General features: G+C 27.0%; 1 protein-coding gene across 1 annotated transcript; it reads left to right on the top strand.

Annotated features, from left to right (window-relative positions):
- Window positions 1-5,191: 5,191 nt before the first annotated feature.
- LOC145836362 (ectoderm-neural cortex protein 1-like) lies at window positions 5,192-6,622 on the top strand. The gene has a single exon (XM_082944171.1). The coding sequence runs from the start codon at window positions 5,192-5,194 to the stop codon at window positions 6,620-6,622; it is 1,431 nt and encodes a 476-aa protein (XP_082800297.1).
- Window positions 6,623-26,217: the final 19,595 nt, after the last annotated feature.

The following is a 26,217-nucleotide window of genomic DNA, read 5'->3' as shown; positions in this document are numbered from 1 at the left end:
TTTAGTAAAACTTGTCAATATCTAACTCTAACATCAATTTGGCTTCTTGGTTTTCAAACTCAAAGTAGAAACTTTGTTCATTTATTTTATAATATAAAAGAATTGTTTTAAATTTTACATGAACTGCTTTTTAGCAACCAGCTTGTAATTTGTTTGAAATAAGAGTAAAACCACATAGTTTTTCATTTCATAACTTAAAATGTTATTTAAAGTGATAATTTTACTGCATAGCTTTTTATCTTTAAAAGAGCTAATAACAGTACTACTATTTGAAACTGTATTTATTATAAAACAATTTTTTTTTGACATATATGATAGTTTTATAGTTTAGTGCAACATAGTTTTTTAGATTGTTATAAAAGAATTAAAAGGTTAAGTTTAAGTATTGATTAACTCATTTATGATTGAAGTTATTACAATTATGAAAAAAAAGTAAATTAATAGTTAGAGTTATTCATTTTGTTTACTTTGAGGATAAAAACTAAGTAATAAAATTGAAAAGAGTTGATATGTTTATTTCATTATTAATTAAGACAGTTAGTTACTTAAAGCAGCATTTCCTAAAGTTGACCTCCATGGCCACCTAAAGCTTGCCGTGACAGAAATTTAGGTGGCCATGAGTACTAAAAAGGCCATATGGGGACCTTATGAAAAAATATTTTTCAAAGTTTGAAACTTACACTAAATATTTTATAGTTGATTATGGAGATAAATACAAAAAAATTCTAGGGTTAATTGAATGGTAATTTTTCAAGTATCTAGTTGGAGGGAGCTATAGCTTTTTTAATTTCTAAAAATGGGTCTTTTGAAAAAAAAGTTTTGGAGTCCCTGACTTCAAGAGTATTAAAAGTTTAATTCTTTAAATTTTTTTTTTCAAATGTTTAGTTTTTTGCATTAACATTAAATTTTATTTTGTAATAACTATTTATTTTACTCCACTATGTACGTTCAAATATATATATATACAAAGTAATATACTATTTTTGGTAGCTGTCAAATCTGCACGAGCGTACAAAATTGGACGAGGGCACAAAGTTAAATGAAGATACTTTTACACTAAGACACTTTTCAGGGATGCCATTTACCTGGAAACCTGGAATTTGACAGTTCAGGCAAAAAGACCTGGAGTTTGAGAAATTAATGAGTAAAGTGAGTAATTAAAAAAAGGATTTTTAGAAATTTGTGAGTAAAGTGAGTAAATGTGAGTAGATTAAAAAAGTGCATTAAGTTGCGTGACTTGACAGTCAACCAGTAGTTTGACGACTTACTCATGCTGGTTGCTTGCATGTATTTCATTGCATTCGAATACATGGGAGGCTTTGCAAAATAGATGCGACAAAACAACCAAATTTAGTAAACCTGCATTTCTGATAAATTGCAATCAACTTAGAGTAATGTGATTGCTTTAGTAATGTTTTTCTATTTGATTAAATCAACAAAGTTGATATTCAAAATCAAAGAAACTAAAAGTAAACACAGCAAATGAATTTGCTTTTTATATTAGAAAAAAGTGCCATTTTACAGATAAAATTCGCACATTTTGTGTGACTATGACATTATAATATATAACAGGGTTGTCACTTTACATAGAAACCTGAAAAACCTGTAATTTGACAGTTTAGGCAAAAACAACTGAAAAAACCTAGATTTGAAAATTCTAGGATTTTTATTTTCAAGATATATCAATTTCCAGGTTTTTTCAGTTGTTTTTGCCTAAACTGTCAAATTACAGGTTTTTCAGGTTTCTATGTAAAGGACAACCCTGTTATATATTATAATGTCATAGTCACACAAAATGTGCGAATTTTATCTGTAAAATTGTACTTTTTTCTAATATAAAATATATAAAACTTAAATACTTATAGTTTTTATGGCTTATAAATCTGTAGTTTTAGCTTACTTTGTTGTTTTCGAAACAATAATATTTTATCATTACCTTTTTGCTGATATTGTTAGTGAATGGAAGTCATTAAAAAAGAAATAAAAACATTACTTTGTACTTATTACGAAAATGCTACAATTTTTCTACAGAAAAATATGAGGTGAACACAAAACTCTCCAATCTTTTTTTTAAATTTAGTAAAGTAAACAATGCACATTTTGTATGTTGTCATTTTTTTTATTTTAGCACCAGATGAATTTCGAATAATTCTGACAATTAAATATTTTTCTTAAAATTTTTCAAAAAGTAAAAAAACCTTGAAAGCTATTTAGATTAGTTACAATCTTAATCAGTTATAGGACTTACTTCTATGACTTAGTTCTTGTTATAAAAATGTAATATTTTAACTATTTATTACAAGTTTTAAAATATTAAACAATTATTTAATAAAATAGCTTATCAAGAATTAATAAAAGATAACACGTTCGAACTAAGAAAAGAATTAAGTAGACTTTTAGCTGTTTGTATTAAACCAACATAACGTCTTTTAAAGAACCATCATAAACGAATTTAGTACAGGTTCCAAGATAATAAAATAAATTGCAATACTTACAGTAACTCTTTTTTAACTAAACTATAACCTACTACTAAACATTATCAAAAAAAGTAGTGCTTTCAAAAACCTTAAAGAAAATCTGAAAAACCTTGTAGAAATTTAGAAAACCTGGAAATTTTTTTTTTAAAAAGCGAGTGGCAACCTTGCACTTTTGCACGGGTTAAATTTATTTTGTTTTTTTTAACTTTTTATAAATTTTATTTTTTATTTTATTTAGTTTTTTTATATTTTCTACCTTTATTACCCCTAACCCTTACCCTCCGTCAGTAGCTTATTTATAATAGTTAATTTTTTTATTAATTTTCGTATTAATTTATTATTTAAATAATTTACCATCACTGTTACCCCTAACCCTTTCCCTTGGTAGCTTTTTTTAACTAGTTTTTATTTATTTACTAATTAATTTTTTATAAAATTTTTATTAATAATATTTTTGCTTTTATTTTTGTTATCACTGTTATTCCTAACCCTTACCCTCGTTCAGTAACTTTTTCTTTTAGTTTTTTTATTAATTTATCTTTTTTTTATTCTGTTTGTTTTATACTAAATGACCCTCCGTGCAAAATTGTAACTCGTGCAAATTTGACCTTTAGTGGTAAATTGTCTTGTGTAATTTTGTCCCCTCGTGCAGAGGTATCTTCGTGTAATTTTGTGCCCTCGTGCAATTTTGACCTGTTCCCATTATTTTAGGTTGCATTACTTTTATACAACAAAAGTTGTCTTTTTTAAATGTATTATTAATTAATATTACATTTATAGTAAAAAAAAAATTACAGCAATAACTAACTATTACTTAATCTTCTTTTGTATCTTTTTATTATATGTTATACAGTAGAAAATTGTTCTTTTTTTTGTTTTGTAAACTATCTATTTCTTTTTTAGATCATAAATTTTTGGTATACTATCAAAATCTATTGGATCTAAATCCACCTGGTTTTATTAAATATTTTCTTTATTTGTTAACTTATTTATAATTATTTTGGATTTTTTAAATGTATTTTTTAATTATTTTCCACTCTAACTCTAACCCCTAATCCTACCCTCGATCGGTAAGCGGTTCTCGAATTTGACTGAGTGGATTTTGATTATGGGTGGATTTTAAACGTTTCCCAAATTTTTATGCCTTTTATTTTTATTTGATGAAGGTTAAATGATATAAACTTGTGAATTAAATTTCATATATACATTGTTTTTAACTACAATCTTGACATACTCACTGGTTTCATTGTCTTTAGATGATTTTATTTACACAATACGTGTAAGTTAATTTGAAATAACACTTAATAATTTCTAACAGGTTTTTAATATTAGAAGACCGCAAACATAGATACATCTTACACATAGTGTTTTTCAGTAAAACAGCGGTGGTAGTACATATTCCATAACTAACTTTGTTAACTGTGATCCATAACTCTAATATTGGTTTTATATTTCAAAAAGTATCAGATGTAGCCTTACAATTAGTTTATAAGTCTTGATTATATAAGTAAAAATTAATGTGTTTAACCAATTTGGTTTATAAAATTCAGGTGATTAAAAAAGTAAACATGTGTAACTTTATTTTTCAGCCTAGTATAAACCTAAGCTTATGAAAAATCTTAACTTAACTTTAACTTCGAAGAACTCTTTTATTTTTTAAATTGTTTGTTTTAGAACATTTTTATATTTTACGAATGGGATGTGTTTTTGAGAACTTTTATAAACTTTATAAAACTAAATGTATTTTTAATTCCACCAAAAGAACTTATCGTACTTTTTAGATCAGCTAAACTCTTCTAAATTAATAATGTTTTTTTTCTGAGTTTTGAAGGTTTGTAATTTGTTCTTTAAAAACACTTGAAAGTTCATTCTAATTTACGGAAATGTTTCTTACAGTAAATGTATAAATATTTTTATTATACTTTGTTGAAGCAATCTGATTCTGTTTATTAATTTTCTTCCAGTTTTTTAATTAAAGATAATATTTTTTGTGGTATAGTCCATAGACCTTCACTGCATGTACCTGTGCACACTAGTGTCCATTAAAATTATTGTACTGTGCACATAAACTAAGGCAATTAAAAAAAAAGAGTTGTTTTGTTAACTAGAAAGTGTTTATTGTAAGATAAGTTACAACAGTTCAAACACATTAACTATGTATAATAGCTTTTAAAAATGATTAATTTTTTGTATATTCTAGTGGGCACATAGTTTATTTGAAGTAATTATGTGTACAAACAGTACACAGTTTTTTTTTTAATTTACTTTGCGCAGCTAATTAGTTATAAATCACAATTATTAAATTTTATTTACTGTTTAAAGACTAATTAAAACATGAAAAAAAACTCACTGGAAAATTGTGTAATTTTTGCCGATAAAAACAACCAGCAAAAAACCGGTCTTCAGAGGACAGAAAATTTTGGAGATGATCTTTTAATTGAATTCAACAAAACAGAAGATTACGTAGAAGTGAGCAAGCGTTCGGCTGTAAAAAAATTTCAAAGTTTACGGAGGTTTAATGGCTCGATTGAACGAGGTTAACACATGTTTAGTGTATTATATATTTTTTCTTATCTTAAGTCAATACATAGCTATGTAGAAACTTTTCAGATAAATTAATATACTGTTGCAGTTAAGTGTTTTCAAACACGACAGGAAATTTTATGTTTAATATTTATCCGAACGCTTGTTTCGTTTAGTTGTTACAGATTTTCATGACAAAGAACAAAAACACACAAGTGTACTTACTTAAAATCAATTTTCCAGGTTCACTTGCAGCAGCAGACGACGATGACCTGGTTGCGGCGACAAAGTTAAGCAAAATTTCTTTGAACAAAAGTTTGGCGAGTAAAACTGACAGAAGTTATTCTACTAAGAAGCTTAAAATTTGCAACGCCTTGACCTTTCACCAGCTTGCATCGCTTTTCAATTTATCAGGCCTTTTGAAAGCGACACAGAGTTATGTAGAGCGCTGTTTCGCGATCATAGCCGAAACCGAAAGCCTTTTGGAGCTGGATTTCGCCCTTGTCCTGAAAATACTGGCCAGCTCGGAACTTTACGTCACAACCGAGCGCGAAGTGTTGGAAGCGGCAACAAAATGGCTGAATCACAACATTGCAGAACGCAGCAAGTTCGGTGCAAAGTTGCTGCAGAAAGTTCGACTTTGCTTGCTGTCCGACAAAGACAGCTTGCTGTCCGAATGCGGCTCTCTTTTTGAAAACAGCGAAATGTACGATTTGCTGAATGAAGCTTACAAAAGCTGCAAGCTCAATTGCGAAAGCCGGTATTGCAGCCAAACCTCGTTCGGCGTGCTCGTGTGCGGGGGGTGGTATTGGCACTACGGACGCAGCCCAATAGAAAATGTAAAACAGTACAGCGTGCCCGGCTTGAACCTGGTCCGAGCCCTGCCGCCTATGAACAACGAACAAATGCTCGAAGCGACGGGTATCTGCTTGAAAGGCGACTTGTACGTGTTTGCGGGAATCCTTGTCAGAAGAAAGGCGAAGGTCGTCGTCGAAAAGTACTCCTGGGCCACCCAGCGTTGGACTCGGGTGGCCGTCATGGGCAAGTATCGGCGACAGTTTTGCGTGTGCGCGTACGGTGACAAAATTATCCTCGTCGGAGGTAGCGACGGCAACTCGATCGCCTCCTGCCTGAAATTGGACACCAGGAGCGGCAGGTTCACGAAAGCAGGGGAGATGAGGGTTGAAAGATACGACGCGGCGTGCGCCGTCTTCCAAGAAAAAGTGGTGGCGTGCGGGGGGAGGTGCGACTACTTTGAGCTGTCCTCCGCCGAGAGTTATGACGTCACGACGGAAAAATGGAGAGATTTGCCCCACATGACTAGACAGCAAAGTAACCACGGTCTGGTGGCGGTGCGGAGCAGGCTTTTTGCCGTCGGCCTCGGCTGCGACGTTTACAACGGGGCCGAGGGAGGAGGGGCGTGGAGGGAAATGATCGCCGCGCCTCGTTTATTCTGCGGGGCGCTGTCGTTGGGGAGTAAAATTTTCCTCTTTGAAAAGAAAATCGGCAGACGGGTGTTCAGTTACGACGTTGACGCGGATAAATGGACCGAAGAAGATAAAAGCGAAGAGTTTAACTCAAAAATAAGATATTTTTCTTGCGCAAAGCTGCCATTTTATTGACGATGATCGGGAAATTTGGGTTACGACAATTCAAATTCGGACAGTTCAAACTCTGATGATTAAAATTCTAAAAAAATTGAAAGGGCTACAACTAATAAATTAATGAATATTTTTCAAACATATGTAGGTCCTATAAATATGTCCAAGTCAATATTTTTCTTTTTGCAAAACATCAATGTTTTAAGGTATGACTTGAATAAAGTCCAAACACAGTTATTTTTAGTAATTTCAAAATATATTAAAAATTTTTAACTATTTTTCCTAAAAGAAAAACTGGCTTTAGATTTTTATAAGATCTATATATTTCTTTTTTCATTAAACTCATATTACATTTTAATATATAGTATTTTAAATGTTTTTATAACAATTTGAATTGTCCGAATTTAAATTTTCATGTACCCGGGAAATTTTGAACCGGTTACTTTAGAATTTTTTTGATACGATCAAGGCGTTTTGAAACTTGAAAAATATTTTTTACTAGCTAACGGAGTAAATTTAAATACGTGATTATTTTATATTTTGTAAAAATTTTAAAATATTTGAAGTGAACAATGTAAGTATACTAAAGAAAACAGCAAGTAAGCAAGTATATAAAAATAGTTAGAAAAAATAAACTTTTTTTATAAACTAACGTTATTGTATTTGTAAGTAAGTTTTAACTTTTTAAACAATCCTTTCATTGTTATTTACTTATTTCTTAAAATCTCTAGACCAGTTTTAGTCTAAAATACCAGTTTGCAAAATTTCGCGCATAAATGCAAATTACTGATTTTATTTTCTTAATTCTTAATGTCAAACCAAGGAATGATGTATTGTACATGTAACAATATATTGTCTAGTTTGTATAAATTTTCGCATGAAGTCGTTGTTGTTATTGTGTACATGTATCCTTATATGCTGTTAGAACAATCTTTAGTTCAGTCGGTTGCTTAAATTAAAACTGTTGTACCAAATTTCTTCTTGAAACTGAAAAATAACATGCTTAACTAATTGTATAGCCAATTAAAAAACTGTCTAATGTTAAAACTTAGTTGTTAAACTATTAGATTAAATTTACTAATTCATAAACAAAAACTTCTTTTTTTTTAAATTCCAATATGTCAAAGATTAGTCTTTCGAAATCTTACTGGTTTTTATGGTCTTGAAATTTCAAATAAATAGTTTTCTTTTCTTTGTACTACTATAAAGTATTCCGTATTATTTATGGAGCAATAGTTTTGGTTTAAGAATATAAAACAAATTTTAAAAATTTGTAAAGTAGATATATATACCTACCTTACCTAAATGTAAAGATTTTTGAACTCTGACTGAGCATTACTTAATTATTAACTAAAATTTAATTGCCATGAACCTGCTTACGAGAACGATTTTTTCAATTTACTTTGGTGTTTTCTTCTTAATATGTTTACAAAGTACATGAATAAAATTCAATTGTAGTTAGTTTGAGAATTTTTATTTTTAAACCTTTTATCGTCACGATGCTGTTCGCCCAATAAAAAGTATTTAACCAATACTTTTTGGTATTTGTAATTAACCAAATGTATTTTATTAAAAAGTATTTACAACAAGTATCAGTGACAGCAACTATTAAATGTTGTAGAGAAGACCGCTTTGCTAAATGATTTTTCAAAAAGATTAAATTTATTTATACCAGAGGTGTAGCATTTGGGTCGGTGACCCACCTGAAGTAATAAAGTATTCATTAAAGTATAACACGAATGTTAAAACCGTTATAATTTAAATAAACTTGTCTTTACAAAGAAGCAATTTATTATCTATATACGTTATATAAATATCAAGTTAAAGGTTTTCGTTTAACTTTAAAATTTCCCTTTTAAAAAGTTGGTAGGTGTCAGAAATGCACAAAGGTACATTTCTTCACGAAGGATCACTTTTGCACATAGTCACTTTTTCAGGTGTTGTCTCTTTTACACGAAGGGTCACTTTTTGCACTAATTGACACTTCTACATGTGTTTTAATTTTATTTTTTTCTTATATTTTACTATCACTGTTACCCCTCACCCTTACCCTTAGTTGGTATTTTTTCTATTATATAATTAAGTTTTCTCCTTTTTTACTATCACTTTTAAACCTTTTTTTTGGTGGGCGAGCAGTTCCTTATCCTTGCAAAAGTTATGCTTCGAGCAAAATTTATTTTCCGTGCAAAAAATTATTCGTGTAAAAGTGACCCTCATGAAAAATCGACCCGTTGCGCAAAAGTAACAGCGTGCATCAGCAGCAACTCGTCTAAAAGTCGCTCGTCAAAATGATCTTCGTGCAAAAATGACTTCTTGTGCAAATTTACCCGTCGTACAAAAATGGCATCTTCCAGCTGATAAAAAAAATTGTTCTAACCAGCCCGTCAAGCACAAATTTATGATCCGTAAGTTTCTTTTCATAACATCAATCAACTTATGATAAAAAGAAATTAAAACTGGAAAATTTGCTCAAACGATCTAGTATTGACCTTCCAGTCATAGAGATAGCCACTAACTTTTTAAAACACTATAAGTTATTGAAAAAATTATAAATAAACATATTTAAACTTTAAGAACATGTGCTTTTTAAGTAATTAGGATGCAAGAAAAAAACTTACGAAAACAAAAGAAAATATTAAGTTTAACTTAAAATACCTTCGCATAAAAAACTTTTGGTAAAACATTATTTTTCCTGAAATCTTAAGCTTATGCTTTTTTAATTGTTCTAAATTGCCAAAATACTTAAAGCTTTTAAGGTTAAGGTTAATGTCCAAAGAAAAAATAGTTTATACTAAAAGTGTTTTGTAACAAGGTCTGAATTTTTTAAGCCCTGACTTATTGGTTTCAGTCCTTTTTTTGGCCTGCTTATATCTGCCTCTCTCGTACTTTATAATCACAATATACAAAACCAAATCCATTGGATTCAGGTTTTTTGGGCGCTTTGGTGTCAGTAGTTACTGTTTCATTTCTACCTTTTATTTTTTGTATTACATTTTTTGTATTACATTTTTTGTATTGGTTTGCTATGTCTCTTGTCATTAATGATAATCGTTATGTGTTTTTTTTAAGTTAGAGTAAATTTTAAATCAATTTATAAGTAAATTTCCAAAGTATGAATATATATCAAGTCTAGTTAAAGTTTATTAATATTGAATAATATTTGATATATTAGTAGTTTTAGGTTCAACTGTTACAAGAAACAGTATGAAAAGGTAAAAAAATGTTATACATCTTCTTTGATAATTATCTTATAAGAAAGAAACAAATAAAAATGTATGCTACAAGTTTATTATATTTTGTATTTTATCAGTAAATCTTGTTTATAATTTGGCTAGTCATTTTAATTATGAAGCACTAATATCAATACTTAGTAGGTATTACTACACAAAAGAAATATTAAACTGTTATATTAAAAAGTTTACACTAAATACTTATAGCCTAAATTTTAAAGATATATAATTATAATTTCTGAATTTTAGACTACGTCAATGTCATTAGAGCCCAATTACTATATAACTAGGAACTTTCCTTAAATAAAAGATAGTTTTCAATAACCTCCTAAAACACACAAAAAAATATCCCCATTGAAACTTATTGATAATTTTTTATATAGTTTATTTTAAATAAAAAATCCCATAGTTCTATTAGATAAATTTTAAAATAGCCTTGGTCTTTAAGTAATTTAGTACATTTAAAAAGTTACATTAAACTGACTGTTTATTTTTGAAAAAAAAAACATACTTAAACATTTAGTTAATCCACTAAATTTATTTTTTAGTATTTTTTCAGATGATTTTCAAAAGTAAACATTTAAATTTTATTTTTGTTGAAATTTAATTTTATATTGAATTTCTATTAATTTTTTTTTGCACATTTGTTAAGTGCTTTTCAATATCAGACGACCATTTTTGCGCTACTATTTTTTGTAGACAAGGACTTTTGATCAAACTCTCTTTGTTAAAGATAAAACATTCCATTTATAATGTTGTTTTTTATTTGCGAACCGTCAGGCAATCACTCTCTTTTGGGTTCAACTTGTTGTTGGCGAGTAAGGCACGATGCTCTTAATTCTTCTGAATTCTCATCAGAGTCAGCAGTTTTTATCGTATCTTGTGAGCATATGAAAACAATCTCAAGAGATAGCAACTGTCTTGACTATTGCAGTTTGTACAACTGCGTTACAAAACTCGCGCAGAAAAGGCTTGAAGTTCAGAAAATTAGTTAGAAAATTGTTAGTCTTCATTCACACTTATTTTAGTGTGTTATAAAAACATCTTTAGTACCTAAAACTTAACCATTTTGAATTTCGGATTGCAACAGTTTCAGGTTATTTTGTTAACGTATATTTACTCTAAAACTATTATTTTGTTAGAAATGTTTTAACTTAAAAAACAAAAAGGCTTTTTTTTATTTAATTGTATTGAAGGTAAGTATTCATTTTGTATAAAGCTATCAAAAGTATTTTACACATTATAAAGTCAGTACCTAAACTTAGTAAAATATAATTTTATTAATTAAAAAAACCAATTTAAAAAGTTACATATAGCTGAATTTTTTTACTGAATGTAATATTTTAACAATTTCAGTTAACATTTTTTAAGGTTATTATACTATCGTAGTTTTGTATTGGTTTGTTCAACAAATTCATTTGATAAAGTCAAGCAAAAATTAATATGCAGCATTAGTTAGTCTACCAAAAGCTTATGATAGTTTAGATTAGGTACACGGCCATGTATTAAGTTGTCACTTGAAACTTCAACGATCAATAAATGAACCAATGACAACAAAAAGAAAAGTTCTAATTTTGTGTTTTCAAGTGCAACTGCGTAAGGACCTATATTTGACAAGCATCTAAAAACAAAAATAAAATTTAAAATAAAAAGAACATGTGCAAAAATATATTTTTTTCAAAGTTCAGTGATAAAAAACTAAAAAAAGCGTAGCAGTAAGAGATGTGATGTTAAACTTTTAGTAAACACTTCCAAATATGGTTATAACTTTGAAATCTCTAATTATAGTGTTATGAGACAATGATCAAAAATTTTAGAATTGAATAGATTTAAAGCAAGTTTAATACCTTTAAATAAATATAAATTTTGTAAAAAAAAAAACATTTACCTTATAGACATAACTAGTTATAACCTTTCTGTTTTAATTTGAAATTTACTTTTGTTGATTATACCTGTAATCAATTGATTAAATTTTGTAATTTTTAAAAATATACATTTTGTTTTGTATTTAATCAAATCAAATGTATTTTTTCTCATATAAACTGATGCAGAAAAGTTAGAAAGTTATATATTTAGTGAGAGAAAAATCGTTTGAATTTCTAAAATAAATTTTAAACAAACAAAGATAGCAGGCAGTTCTATAAGAAAAACTTTTTACATTGTAAGTTAATTGTTTAACTGAGTATAAAGGAGAAGACAAAAGTATTTTAAACACTTTTGTTTTTGGTATATAACAAAAAGAATTGGTGTTTATTAAGTTTGTGTTATCTAAACGACTGCGACTAAAAATAACAAGCATTAATAAAAAAATAAATATTAAATTTATTAAACAATAGTTGTAATTTATTTACTTTTTTGACAATGCTTTACGGTGAATAAACTGTCTACGGCATTTCAAATGCTTTTAAAAGTCTTAAACTTTCTTAAACTTCAAAAAAATTCAAAATTTTTTTACTTAAGCCAGTGTTCAGTACCCTTTTTAAGAAACCATCGAAAAGTTTGTGCAAATAAGAATTAAAACAATCATTTATTAACTATATAACTATAAATGCTCTGTATTTAGTTTATATTCAAATAAAGTTATGTTAAAGCTTAAACTTAAGGTTTAAAATTTTATAACCTTAAACTAAGTAATGAAAAGTAGATTTTCTAGGTGTGATTTAAGTTTTGATTGAAAAAAAATTTAAGTATTTTCACTGTTTCAATATTTCACGTTCCTGAAATATTTAAATAAAAAGGTACAACCATTTTTTTTTAAATCATGGTGGTTTTTAAGTTTAAAAAAATTTTCATGTTTTACTAATAGAAAAAAAAATAAAAATATTTTTATAAAATTTTTAGGCCAAAATCACTTTAAATCTTATAGACTATTTTGTAGATTTAGAACAGGTTTTTAAATCCGCATTTGATGTTATAGTTAAAAATAATATAAGTTCAAAATAAAATTTTAACAAACTTACATAACTGCAATGGTTAAAAGCAAATAGTAAAACGTCTTTAAAAAAGAAGATTATACAAGTAAAGTTCAGTATTATAAACTTTTTAAGTGAAGTCATGTTGGAAAGAAGTCATGTTGGAATCACTATAACAACACTGATATACAGTATGTAGTTTTGTAATAAGTAAATTAAAGTAGTTATTAAACACTTTTATTTTATAAACAATACATTATATGACAATTTTATGTAACTAAATTATTGATTAGGTTGAACACTAAAATCTTTCAAAAGTTAAATTCATGTTTAAGTATAATTGTATTTATAAAGTACTTTTTTATTTTTCTAATTAATAACCTATAAATATTTCATTGAAATTATTTCTAAAATTATTATTCATTAGACACTGCATATTTATTTTCTATTTATTTAGTTTTTAGTTCACATTTAGATTTTATTATCTTATAACATTGTATATTAGTTTCATATTTTTGATCACTAATTTAAACTTGTGTTGTTAAATGTTTTTTCAACTGAAATTATCAAACTGAATGTAATTTCATATTAAAAATAAGTTTGAATAAAAAAAATTAAAACTCTATTAGATTAATTTTTTTGTAGAAGGTAGTTTTTCTACCTATATTATTGATGCTGTAGTTATAGTTTTTATATCAAAACAGCTCTGTATTAATAAAGTACTAAGTTATTTGGAGATATAATATCACTTTGATCATGCAAAGAAGGTTAGTTGTTTAGAATAACGTATGCCATATTTTACAATAGTTTTTAAAATACTCTGTAGATTTAAAAAGCTTTATAACGAGAAGTATCCATCAGATTTTTTTTTGTTTTGCTAGCAATAGTCATATATTTTAATTAATTTACAATTGAAGTTTTTAATTTTCAACATAAAGATTAACCATTTTTAAGAAAGCTTCAAAGAAAGTATTTTAAAAACTCATCAATTTTAATAGATTGATATTTTTGAGTTTTTAGCTTGAGGCTTTCTTAAGGAACCTATTGAAGTCTAGGCTTTGCTATTTATTGTTAAGTTGTAACTTTATACTTTTTAATCAAACAATGTACAGTTTTTGATTTCTCTAAATATGTACAATTTCAAATTTAATTGGAGTCCAATAAATCAATCCAATAAACAATCCTAGTTTTAACTAATTTGTTTTTGGCAACCCCATATTAAACTTTTCTGTGTAAAATAAATATAAAAAACGTTTATTTAATACCATCTAGGACAAAATTTATACCGGATGACGTCATTAAAACTACGAATATAGTTGGTGAGGAGGAGGTTGTCCAAGGTGTTCAAATGACGCATGCGGAACTCCAGCGGGATCGAGCACCACAACAAGAAGCGGGTGGAACGTCCTTTTTCGTAACAGATCAGGTTAACAACGTATCTAGATCTTTCAAAAATAAACACGATAATGAACTTAAACAAAAACTTATAGATTTTATTAATAAAAAATTTTCAAAAGATGATTGGCATGACTTTTTGAATGTTTATAACATTATCGAAAAACAAGTATACAGTCTAGTTGATGAAAAATACAAAAGTTTCGACCGTTACGCTAAGCAAATTTTTATTGATCAATTAAACGACGATGCAAAACACCATTTAGCTAATAACTTATTTAAGGTTAAATTTAAACACAAGCGGGGAGATTCTTTTTTAATTAACTGGGAATTCAATGTAAAAAGGTTAGACTGCGCGGGGGTAATCTTACATCGCGTCAAGAAGGGTAAGGGCGAATTGTTATTTGTTTATTATAGAGATAAAAATAATAAAATTAGAATCAATTTCCCTATGGGAAAAATAGATTATAACGATAATAACAATCTAAAAAGAACTGCGGTAAGGGAACTTTTCGAGGAAACTAATTACGCTTGGCCTGAAGGAGTTAGATTAGAATTGTACCAAGATACTAGTTATTGCTTTACGGTAGATCAAAAAAACTTTAAAAAAAATCACAAATTCTATTTTTTCAAAAACTTCGAGCACGAAATTGACCATGAATTTAAGAAAGACAATGAAATTGAGGGTAGTTTATGGTTACAAGTTGATAAACTTAAAAAGTATTTTGCAAAGTCTGATGAAAAATATGATAACACATCAGGTCGTATCAATTTTATCAATGGAAGTGTTACAGTTAGGTCCTCTAGTTTAAAAAACATTAAAAATTTAAAAACTACTTTTTCTCAAGTATATTTTTCATACTCTGTTGAGAATTTTTTTTTGAGAGGTTCAGCGCTTAGAGATTGTATTTTTGATCCAAATTGCGATACAGGGCATGTTTCGCGTGACAACAGTGAATAAATTTAAGTTTCCTTCAGTTTCGCTTCTTCAGCTTAAGTTTTAGATTCAGATTTAGTTTATTTTATAAATTAATTGTGTTACTCATTTTGCAATTTTAGTTTAATCTTTTAGTTTTTGTAATCTTGTTACGTTTTCTTTTATATTTTTCGTTATATATTTGTGGTTTCATAAATTTAAATTCTAAAATTCTAATTCATTTATAATTTCAAAACTTAAATACAAAGAAGTTAAATTATTTTTTTCTTGATATGATTAGATTTAAGTTGGTTAAGACGTTTCGTAGCATAATGAGTTGTAAAACCACTTAAAATGACAAAATTGCATAAATGATATATAGAAAAATATAAAAAGTTACTGTTATATTAACGATCTAATTTAATAAAAAAAATTACTTCTTACAATTTAAATTCTTTAGGTTACATATTTTTAATCTAAGATTAAAGGGCATAAAAATACTACATAACTAAATTTAAGATAATAAATGAACTAATTACGTATACTATACTGCCGGGTAATGTTGTTACTACCTGTAATCTAGCTATAGGAGGCTTAGTATGGTGGATGATATTGGTGCTTTAGTAGATGATCGACTAAGACATATCAAACCCATTATAATAAAACAACATTAAAAAACTAAAAAAGCAAATGATATTAATAAAAAGAAAAAAAAGCAATATAAAAGAAAATAACAAACAAAAAGCAATAAAAACAAAGCAAAAATAAAAAAGAAAAAAAAAACGCAAACAAAAAAAAAATAAAAAAAGCAAAAAATAAAAGCAAAAAAAAAAAAACTGAAAACAAACGTAAACAAAAAAAAAAAAAAGAGAATAGAAAAATACAAAAGTAATAGAAAAAAATGTTGTTTTAACGTTAATATAAAAAGTACGTTATTTGTTTATTTATTGTAATATTTAACCATAATTTTTATGCCCTAAATACCGTATAGCTTGAAGCCTTTTGAATGCTCAAGCTAATTAACTGCAAATGCAACCTAAAGAATTTAATTTGTATGTAAATAATTTATAAAGTCTAACTGTACGTTTAAAAATATATTGCAAGTTATTCACCTTTTCTGAATTTGTCATTTTCTTGTGATTTGAATTTTCACTAAGCGCCGAAACGTAGTGACCTCCTATGAGACAATTAAAAAAAAATTTGATGTAATTTTCCATACGATTTGCCAAATCGTTATTTTTTTCAGATTTTTAAAAAAATAATTCTTTAAAAGACAATGTGGCCTATATGACCGGGGAAACCCGGTGAACCCCCGCCACACGAAACAAAAAGGGGGTAACCCGCACCACGGCGCTGGCTTCACCGTAGCGGTGCGGTCCAGTAGCTGTTTTGTGGTGCGATTGCCTGACGGATGAGAAAAATTGAAACAATTTGATTTGCCTGTTGCAATCAAAGTTCAACGTCAGGAAATTGCACCTCAAAACGGTGAAGCTAACAGCGCCATCTTTTTTAATTTTAGACAAAGTTAATTGTTGATGTTTGTGTCATATAATGTTCATCTAAGATATTGATAGAAACGCTTTTATAAACGATTTATGATAATTTTGTGAACTATTGAAAAATACTTTTTTTTTTTGTCTAGTAGGTAACATTGATTCTAAAGTTTTTGAATTGCTTATATTTATGTTAATATAGTTTTTATGCAACAACTAGCAATATATATGTACCACTTTTAATTTGTTAAACTTCATTTCATGTTTAATAAAAACTTAATAAAAAAGTTTAATCTTTAAAAGCTGAAGTTTAATCATTTTTTACACATTGATCAGGGTTTCAAGTTTTTTCAGGCTGCTTTTAAGGTTTAAAAAAAGATTTGAATTTTTTTAACAAGGAGAAAATGTAATTTGTATATACATGTCAAAACAAACTTCTTGTTAGTATAATTACATTTATTGGTTAAAAAATATTTTAAACACATCTATGTATTTGCTATTTAGAATTCCCATCAATTTTTTGAACAGCTAACTTTATTCACAGCAAAACTTCAAAGTAGATATAAAAAGAGTTTTGAAAAAGAACAATAAGAAAATAGTGGGCAAACTCTAAAAATTTAAAAAGAAAATAGAAACACTAACAGGTGAGAAATTTTGTGTTTTATTAATTTTAGATAATATAAGTCGGTGTAATTTGTGTCGATAATCTATGTTATTCTTACAGATGCCTTTATTAATGATGTGTAATATTTGTCTAAAATATTTCAACAAGTTATCGTTTTTTTCTATTAGATAATAATAGATCAAAAGTTTTTTAATTGATAATAATTATGTAAAAGCATAGTTTTTTCAATTTTTATACAACTTTATACAAATTATATATATATGCTACTTTTAGTTTTTTAACTCATTTTAGTGTTAAAAAACAACCAAAATAAGAAGTTTGATAATATTTAAAAGCTGAAGCTAAAGTAAAATATAAATTATATAGCACTTTTAAATGTTCTATTTATAATAAATTAGGTATACTATTAAAATCCACCCGCGTTCAAAATCCACCCAATTTTTAATTTTATTTCCTGTATTTATTATTTTATTTTATATACTTTTTGCTTTTTTTCATCAATTTTTTTATTTGTTTTTGACTATCACTGTTACCCCTAACCCTTACTTTCGATTGCTAAGCGGTTCCCGAATTTGACTGGGTGGATTTTGATCGCGGGTGGATTTTGCATGTGTTCCATAAATTTGTACTATTATTACGTCATAAGAGCCGGAGATAGCTTTTTAAACACAATTAAGTATACCCCATCGTGAGCATGAGTAGCTCAGTCGGTAGAGCGTTGGACTTTTAATTTAACGATCAGGGGTTCAAGTCCCGTGCTAGACTTTATATACTTTAAAACAGCCTAATAATTTAAAAAAGAAGATAATATATAGTTAAAATACATCATAAAATAAGTTTCTTGATTTATAAACACCTTTATGGGTTTAAAAAACACTTGTTTTAAAAAATGATGTGCATATAAAATACATTAAAAATACTGTATGTTTACTTACCCTTTTGTTATCATTCACATCACTAGTTTTTATTTATATGACAAACAATTTTTTCCGAAATTGCTTATAACTGTTTCAGTTCTTATTTCATCAATTGTCAAAGCTAAAACATATTTAAGTTTATTGAGTGAACAAATTTTTCATGATATATGTTATGACATTTAAAACAAAAGTTATCAAGTTAGTCAATTTTTAAAAAATGTGAATGAACAAGTGTTTTAAGTTACAAATTTTTAATTATTTTCTCTATAATTGCAACAATATGAAAAATCGACAAAAAAAAATCACATTTTTGATATGTTTACGGATTAAGTACATACCTTTTAACAAATAGCTTTGTACCGCGTGAGCGGTAATTGTCTCTTTTTTTGAAAAAAACTTTTTGTAAAACATTATTTTTCCTGAAATCTTAAGCTTATGCTTTTTTAATTGTTCTAAATTGCCAAAATACTTAAAGCTTTTAAGGTTAAGGTTAATGTCCAAAGAAAAAATAGTTTATACTAAAAGTGTTTTGTAACAAGGTCTGAATTTTTAAGCCCTGACTTATTGGTTTCAGTCCTTTTTTTGGCCTGCTTATATCTGCCTCTCTCGTACTTTATAATCACAATATACAAAACCAAATCCATTGGATTCAGATTTTTTGGGCGCTTTGATGTCAGTACTTAAGTTTTCAAGTTTGAATATATATCAAAAAAGACAATTCAATTTAAAAGTCTAGTTAAGGATTATTAATATCAAATAGCAGCCTCAGATTTGGTTTGATATATTTGTAGTTTTAGAATCAACTGTTAAAAGAAAACCGAAAAAAAAACACCATAACAACTCAAAATGGTTTTATTCACTTTGAGTTACCAAAAAGTTTAAACAAGAATTATACTTTTATTATTACAAATAAAAGTTGTGCACAATTTAAAGAAAGTTTTATGGTGGCATTATTTGTTTTTAAAATAAAACACTGTAAATTTAAAAACAATGCTTAGACTAGTAAAATAAAATTTACATAAAAGATCAAAAAAAATTCAGCTATCAAAAGGTATAAGTTTTGAAGTTTCTAACAAAGGGAAAATTTGCATAAACATTAGGCGGGCTTATATGACCGCGCATAAACTAAATTATGTTTTTATTTGTGACGTAAACAATCAAATAAGATTTTAGAAGAATATTAATTTTTCATTTGAATCATTTCTCTAGAAAACCTTGTGTTGTAAGTACATCTAGTTAACAGTATATTTTTTTTTGTTGACAATTTTTTCTTGTTCTTTTTTTACAATTCATGAATTATTATGAATTAATATGAAAACATCAATGAGCTAGTACATGTTGCAAGCTTTAGATGATATACGATCAACTTCTTTAAACAAATAATTTTGTCTGTTGAACATATGTGTTTTATCAACATCTTTTGATAAACAACTCTTTACTTTTTTCTGTTGAAATTTCAATCAGTTACATGTTTTTTTCTTCTTGTTGTAACTGTAACTACTTAGGTAGAAACTTATTTTTAAGTTCGGAGTTATGACTTCTTAGTATCAATATTTCTATTGAAACTTATGAAGCAATAATGTTATAAAACAGTTAAATTATTTTCACAGTTTCAAGCAATTTAACAGTAGTAAAGTTTGAATTCTTTGTTTCAATCTTACAAAATACTTTCTAATTGTAATAAATTAACATCTTTGGACAAATAACTGTTTACTTTTGTGTGATGAAAATTTAAACAGTTACAAGTTGTGTTCTTCTATTGTAACTGTAACTATAGAGGTACAAACTTATTTTAAGCTTTTAGTTATTATTTATTACTATCAATATTTCTATTTAAACATGTAAAACAATAGCGTTAAAAAATACTTGAAATAATTTCAAAGTTTCAAGCAATCACAAGCATTAAAGTTTCAAGCAACTACAAGTTGAACTATTTGATTTCTTTGTTTCCACCTTAGATAACTGTTATATATAGATATTTTCCAACTGTTACAAATTAACTCTTTTGAACTTACAATTGTTTCTAATTTTGAGATTGTATTTGCATATTTTTAGATGATTGCTTTATGCCTAGGTAGCTATTTTGAAATCCACTGTCTTTTTGCTTTAATTCTATATGATTTCTCTCATGAATACTTTATATTCAAGTATAGCTAGTTCAGGCTGTTTTAAGCATTTAAGAGTATAAATTAAACATAAGTATGACTTGATCAATTGTACTTTTGTTCAGTTTATATTGTTACTTGCTATTCATGTTAGATAAGAGATCGGTTTTAGTCAGTTAAAGTGAATTTTTAAAAATTGTTTACTATAATAATACTTTCACAATTTACGTGTGGTGGTAGGCATATGTATAAAAAAACAATTTAAAAACAATCTGTTTAATCAAATTAAGTCAACGAGTTTGCTATTCTTTTGCAATTTATTTATTACTACACTTTTAGGAACTGACCAAAAACCGGTGTTCTATCTGATTTGACTATTTATAACATGATGGCTAATAAAAAAGACTCGATTAAAAACTGTTGAAAATGTTCATTTTTCTTTTTTTGTTAACTTTGAAAATTATTTTTGGAGTGTAGAATTATCAAAATTTTTGGGAAATTCCTTAATGTGAAAGTATAAAATATAATAAAGGGTAGCGAACCAATTTCAAAATATCTACGCTGGCGGACACCTTCGGTGTCCTGGCTCCGGACTTTGTCGATATTTTGAAATTGGTTCTTAGGGCGTCGTCGTAATGCTTACGCCGGTTGAATAAGTTTTCTCTTTGATACAGGAACTCTAAATAACCACATTTATAATAAAGTCGAAATTTTTGTTTTAGATCAGTAAAATTGGCTTATATTTATTATAAGGAAAACAGGGTTTAGCTTGGTATAGTTTTTAAGTGCAACTAGATCAGAAGATTATTATATATGTTACAAGAAGTGTATTTTACACGATAACCACACACCCGGCTATAGAGAAAAATAGTATTTGTGCAACATATAAATTTATATATAGATCTAAAAATAAGTTGCCAAATATTATACTAGTAACAAGGCAACTAGTATGAAAATATATTCATTTTTTTACAAATGAAAAATTTTGAAACTTTCAATTAACAACTTTACTAAGCGATAAGCAGCCTAGGATTATGACGGTGATAATACATTTAGTTTCTTTTAATATTCAGGTAGGGATTTAAAACAATTTATTAAAGACATACTCATAGTCGTTAAGTTGAATTATACTATCCTTATATAAACTTGTACTAAACTTAACTGTATCTAACTGGTGTACGAATTGAACGGCTCTTTAAACCAATTATTTTATGCGCTTTATGTTTTCATTAAAAAAACTGTTATTGGGCTTAAACTCAAGACATTATAACAACTAAATAAAGGAAAGTTACTAAATAATAGATCTATCAAATATTAAAACTTTTTTCACTACACCCAAGCATTAATTTTCTGTCTTAATCTATTTAATTATGACAAAGTAAACACAATTTAAATGCAAAAAGTTTATTCAAATGTTTATATAAATAAGTTATCTGATCCGCACTGATTCTGTTTCTGATTCTTTTCATCGTTCCGTCTCCGGCTGTGATCTCATTCTGTTTGAAAAAAATATTTAGCTTTTACTAACAAACTTATCTACTAACGCTACACTTCATTCACATTTTAATCATGCAGTTTATCATTAACTATTTAAACATTGCCTTTAATCTATTAATCATTTGAGCATATCTCAGGGTTGTCAAAAAATTTTTCATGTTTTGAAAATACAATTTTTTTTTTCCACCTTGAGTATGACATAAATTTCAAGGTAAGGAATTCGTTAAATTTAATAACGTTAATGAGGAGATACTGTAATGCTACTTTGAATGTGGTTTATAAAAATTTAAGTGATGATGTCAAATAAAAACTATTGTATAACAAAGACTTCAGAAATTCATTGTTTTTTCGTAAGAATTGATGATAAAAATTCCAGTAATTTTTGTTCAATTTCTAGATGGTTTTTAGCTAACCCTGATAGATGTGTTTCGCAATAGTTATGTGATCAAAATGGATATTTGTTTAATTTAAAATAATAAAACCGAGCTTTTTAAAATTAGCATAAAATTGAGCATCAAACAATTATGGACTTTATTTTGTTCTGTTTATGGTTTGGCAATAAAATACCTAAGAAACTGGTACAAAATGGTTACTTTACAGTAATAAAATACAATAAAAATGTTCAAAGTTTGTTAAATTAGTTACTAAGAAGTAGGTCAATAGTGATATATATTTAAGGTAAACTTTGAAAACGCTTCCTAAAATACATATGTTCAAAAAATAATCAAGGAAGTTGTTACAAAATGTATTATTACACGACTTTATAACAACATTTCAGAAAACAATTCACAAGCAAGATGACCACTTTATTTAGATAATATATCATCATGTTTGTATTACTTTTTTTTAAAATCGATCAACTTTATTATTGACTAGCATTAGTTAACTAAATAGGACTATTTATTATCCTCAGAACTTGTAAAACTAAGAGATTTATGTTTTTAAATTTGTGTTAAGGTGTTTTATAAACTACTTGTTATTACAACATGGCTTCTTGTTTGGTAAACTTATTCACTATAAGTTTAAAAACAATTACAAGTTCAAACGAATGATTTTCAAACATACTATGTAGAAATTACCTTGCGGATGATGCATTCAAAGTGGGAAGAGGAATTGACTCGTAAAGGCCAATCACTCTGGGGATCTGTCTACTGATCTTCACTCAAAGAGAGAGCTTCATGGAAATCCTGTTTAAAAGATTCAATTTAAAAATATTCTTACTATCAGATGTAAGCCCTAATACATAAACCTATCATTTACTTTTATCTGATGACTAATATTTTTATTACTTTCAGCGCTTTAATTCATATATTAAAAAAATAGGAAAAAATGTTTTATAAATTCGTAGTAATGAGTCTAATTTGGGGTAATAGGTATGATTTTTAACTGCAACAAACTGGTTTGTTTTGGTTTGAATAATTAAATATTTACTTTAAAAACTTAAGTTACTCTACAAAAAATACAAATAATGTGTAAACTTAATCTTGGCATATACCTCTCTTAAAACTTATTTCATAAATTTAAACAACTTTAAAAAATTATAAAGAGATAAAGTATACACATCAACTTGATCCATAAAATACTAAACTAACTGCATAACTATAAAGAACTTAACTATTTACTTAAACAAAAAACACTTAGATTTTAAAATTATGCTAGATAAACTTTTGTGTATATATCAGTTTCACTATGGAAGTGTCCTTGCTACAGATTATCAATACTAAAAAGCTTACAAAATCTGCTTGTTAAAGTAGGGTACTTGTTCAATATGTTAATAGAAATTTTTTGCAGTTTTATAAAGGATATTTTATTTCGAAAGCAAAGTTATTGGATTCTATTAGCAAATTTCTATCGTCACGTAACTATAGTGGTAGGATGGAGCTGATTTTCATTTCTACTGATACTGACGTCGTTCAAAGGACGCATACAAATTTTCATCAACAATAATCGAGTTACTTTGCTGAAATCGTGTTCCAATTTTATTTTTACAATTTCCACTGTGAGGAGTTTTTTATCTTAACTTATACCAGGTGAAGGCATTGGAAATAAAGTTAAATATTTTTGTAAATTTCTAGGAAAATTTTGGAATTTTTTTCTGACTTCAAAGGACTTTTAATTAATTTTTACCGTTTGAAGGCTTTGGAAAACAAGGAATTTTGTAAAATTAAAATGACATAATCTGACTTTTTTTTTAATTTTATCAAATTTCCTGCCTTTTCCTGACTTTTTTAAAACCCCCCATTTTTTCCTGATTTTTTTCTTTTTTTTTAATTTCTCCTGACTTTTCCTGATTTCCTGACTTTTCCTGACCGAGTGGCAACCCTGATGCTAGATTAAAAAAAAAATTCATTTTGCTTTTTAATTTTAGTGGCAAACTTGCTAATATTTTAGGAAACAATAATTTTTTAGTGGTAAGTTGTCATCAAGCTTATTTATAATATTTTGTATAAAATTGTGGATGGGTAAAAATAATCAAGTATGGTCTTCTATTTAATTTAATCATAGCCTTTTGTTGATTTCTATTATTTTAAAATTAAAAAACGTTGAGTTTAAGAAAAACATTGGAATACAAATAAGTTTTCTTTTGGCCAAACTTTAACATTTAAAACCATCACAATACTCAAAGTGATGTACTAACAAAGTGAGCAAATCTAACTTTGTTGTAACAATATTTTAAATATTTAATTAATTATTTAATAAATTAGTTCGCATCCTAAAAAACATTCTTAGCTTATGTTCATTAGTCTTTAAAACAAGTTTAAAGTTTTTTTGTTAAATTTTACTTTTTACTTGTAATGACCACACTAATTTTTATGTTAAATGAAAAATGATAATGATAAATATACTTAATATTAACAATAATGATAATTTTTACTTGCAATTATTTGAACATTCTGTTGAGTTAAAAGCAATACTAGATTCTATTCCAGTTATTAGGTCAAAAATGAACATTAATTATACACTACATCACTTATAAACATCACTGAATGAGTTTAATTCAATTTAGATAACATTGTCATCTTTACTTTCTCTAAATTTAACTTTTTATGATTTATTGTAGCTATTAGTACAAAAGCAAGAACTATAACATATTTACCTTGTTACTGCCCTAAGTGAGCAGTTAGAGACCTTCCTGGGTTGAGGTCCAGTTGTTGTGTGCTTACAGATGATTCATGTGCATCATTGCTCAAAATTTCCTCAAGACCCTTGCACATTCTAAAGTTGTAAAAACCTGTCAACACATATAAAATGTAGAAAAAATAACAAGTTATAATCAACACTTGTAACCTTAAAACTTTAATTTGTAAATTACTTATATAAACATAAAAGGTGTTAAAGCAATAAAAGAGACAAACAATTTTGTTTTTTTTTAATACTACGGCTTATCTATGACAGGCTTTTGAAGCATTGAAGCCAATCTAATCTGAGTGACTTAAAACTTATCAATTAGCCTTATGTTAAATTAAAAACAATAAATAGTGAAAAAATTATGTTAGTCAAGTAGTAATATTTAATTACTCAAGAAAAATAAAGACTTGTTATACTGAAGTACACAAAAAAATACCAAATGTATTAACATGGTATTAATACCAGTCTGGATATTTCTTAAAATATTTCCAATGCACCACATAATTTAAATTTCCAAAACATAATGATTATTTATACAAATTATATTATACTTGTGAAAAAAAAACTTTAGTTTTTGGATGTCATATACTTGAAAATTTAAATACATAATATAGTTTACATAAACCAATAATAATGGGGACTTTATTATTTTACACTATCTTATTAAAACAAAAAGTTTTTTCACTCTTTAAAAGACTTTTTATTAGAACTTTTAACAAATAAAAACTAGCTCTGAGAACTAAAAAAAAGCCAACTCATGCAATAATTAGTAGAATACTTACCAAGTCAGAGCTAGTCTCAAAAGGAAACAATTAAAATATAATATGATGAGAAAAAATAAAAAACAAAGTACATTCCAACCATTATTAATGGATGATTGTTTAAATATGGTGACAAATATTTGGAAGGATATTTACAGAAAAACATATGATGTACTTTTCTATTATAAAACTGATATGAACTAGCAAACTATATTAAATTTACTGCATTTCATTAGGCTTGTCACTTTTTTCAATTCTATTTTTGCACTTTAAAATTTGCCGCAATGGAACTCTATTTCAAAATAAATTTTTATTTACCATCTGACTTTTAAGTCAAAAAGTTATTTATTATACCCAATCAAACTTTGCACACAAATAGTTTAGTTATATGATAGTAAACAATACTTAATTTTTCTTTAAAACTTTGTAGGAATTATTTATATTGTCATGATATTTAGAACAGCACAACCAAACTAAAAACAAGATTATATTAAGGAACATATGTGTTGTATAGGAGCTTTTGATATATTAAATTGCAATAAAAACAAAATTTACCTTTATTATAGCTGCTAGGATTGAACCACTTCACACTTTTTAGGTGGGCAAACATCTGCAATACAATATAGTACAACTTGA

This window comes from Thalia democratica, chromosome 5 (assembly GCF_965202585.1).
Source record: "Thalia democratica chromosome 5, ktThaDemo2.hap1.1, whole genome shotgun sequence".
Taxonomy (NCBI): domain Eukaryota; kingdom Metazoa; phylum Chordata; class Thaliacea; order Salpida; family Salpidae; genus Thalia; species Thalia democratica.
This window is presented reverse-complemented; position numbering and strand designations above follow the sequence as displayed.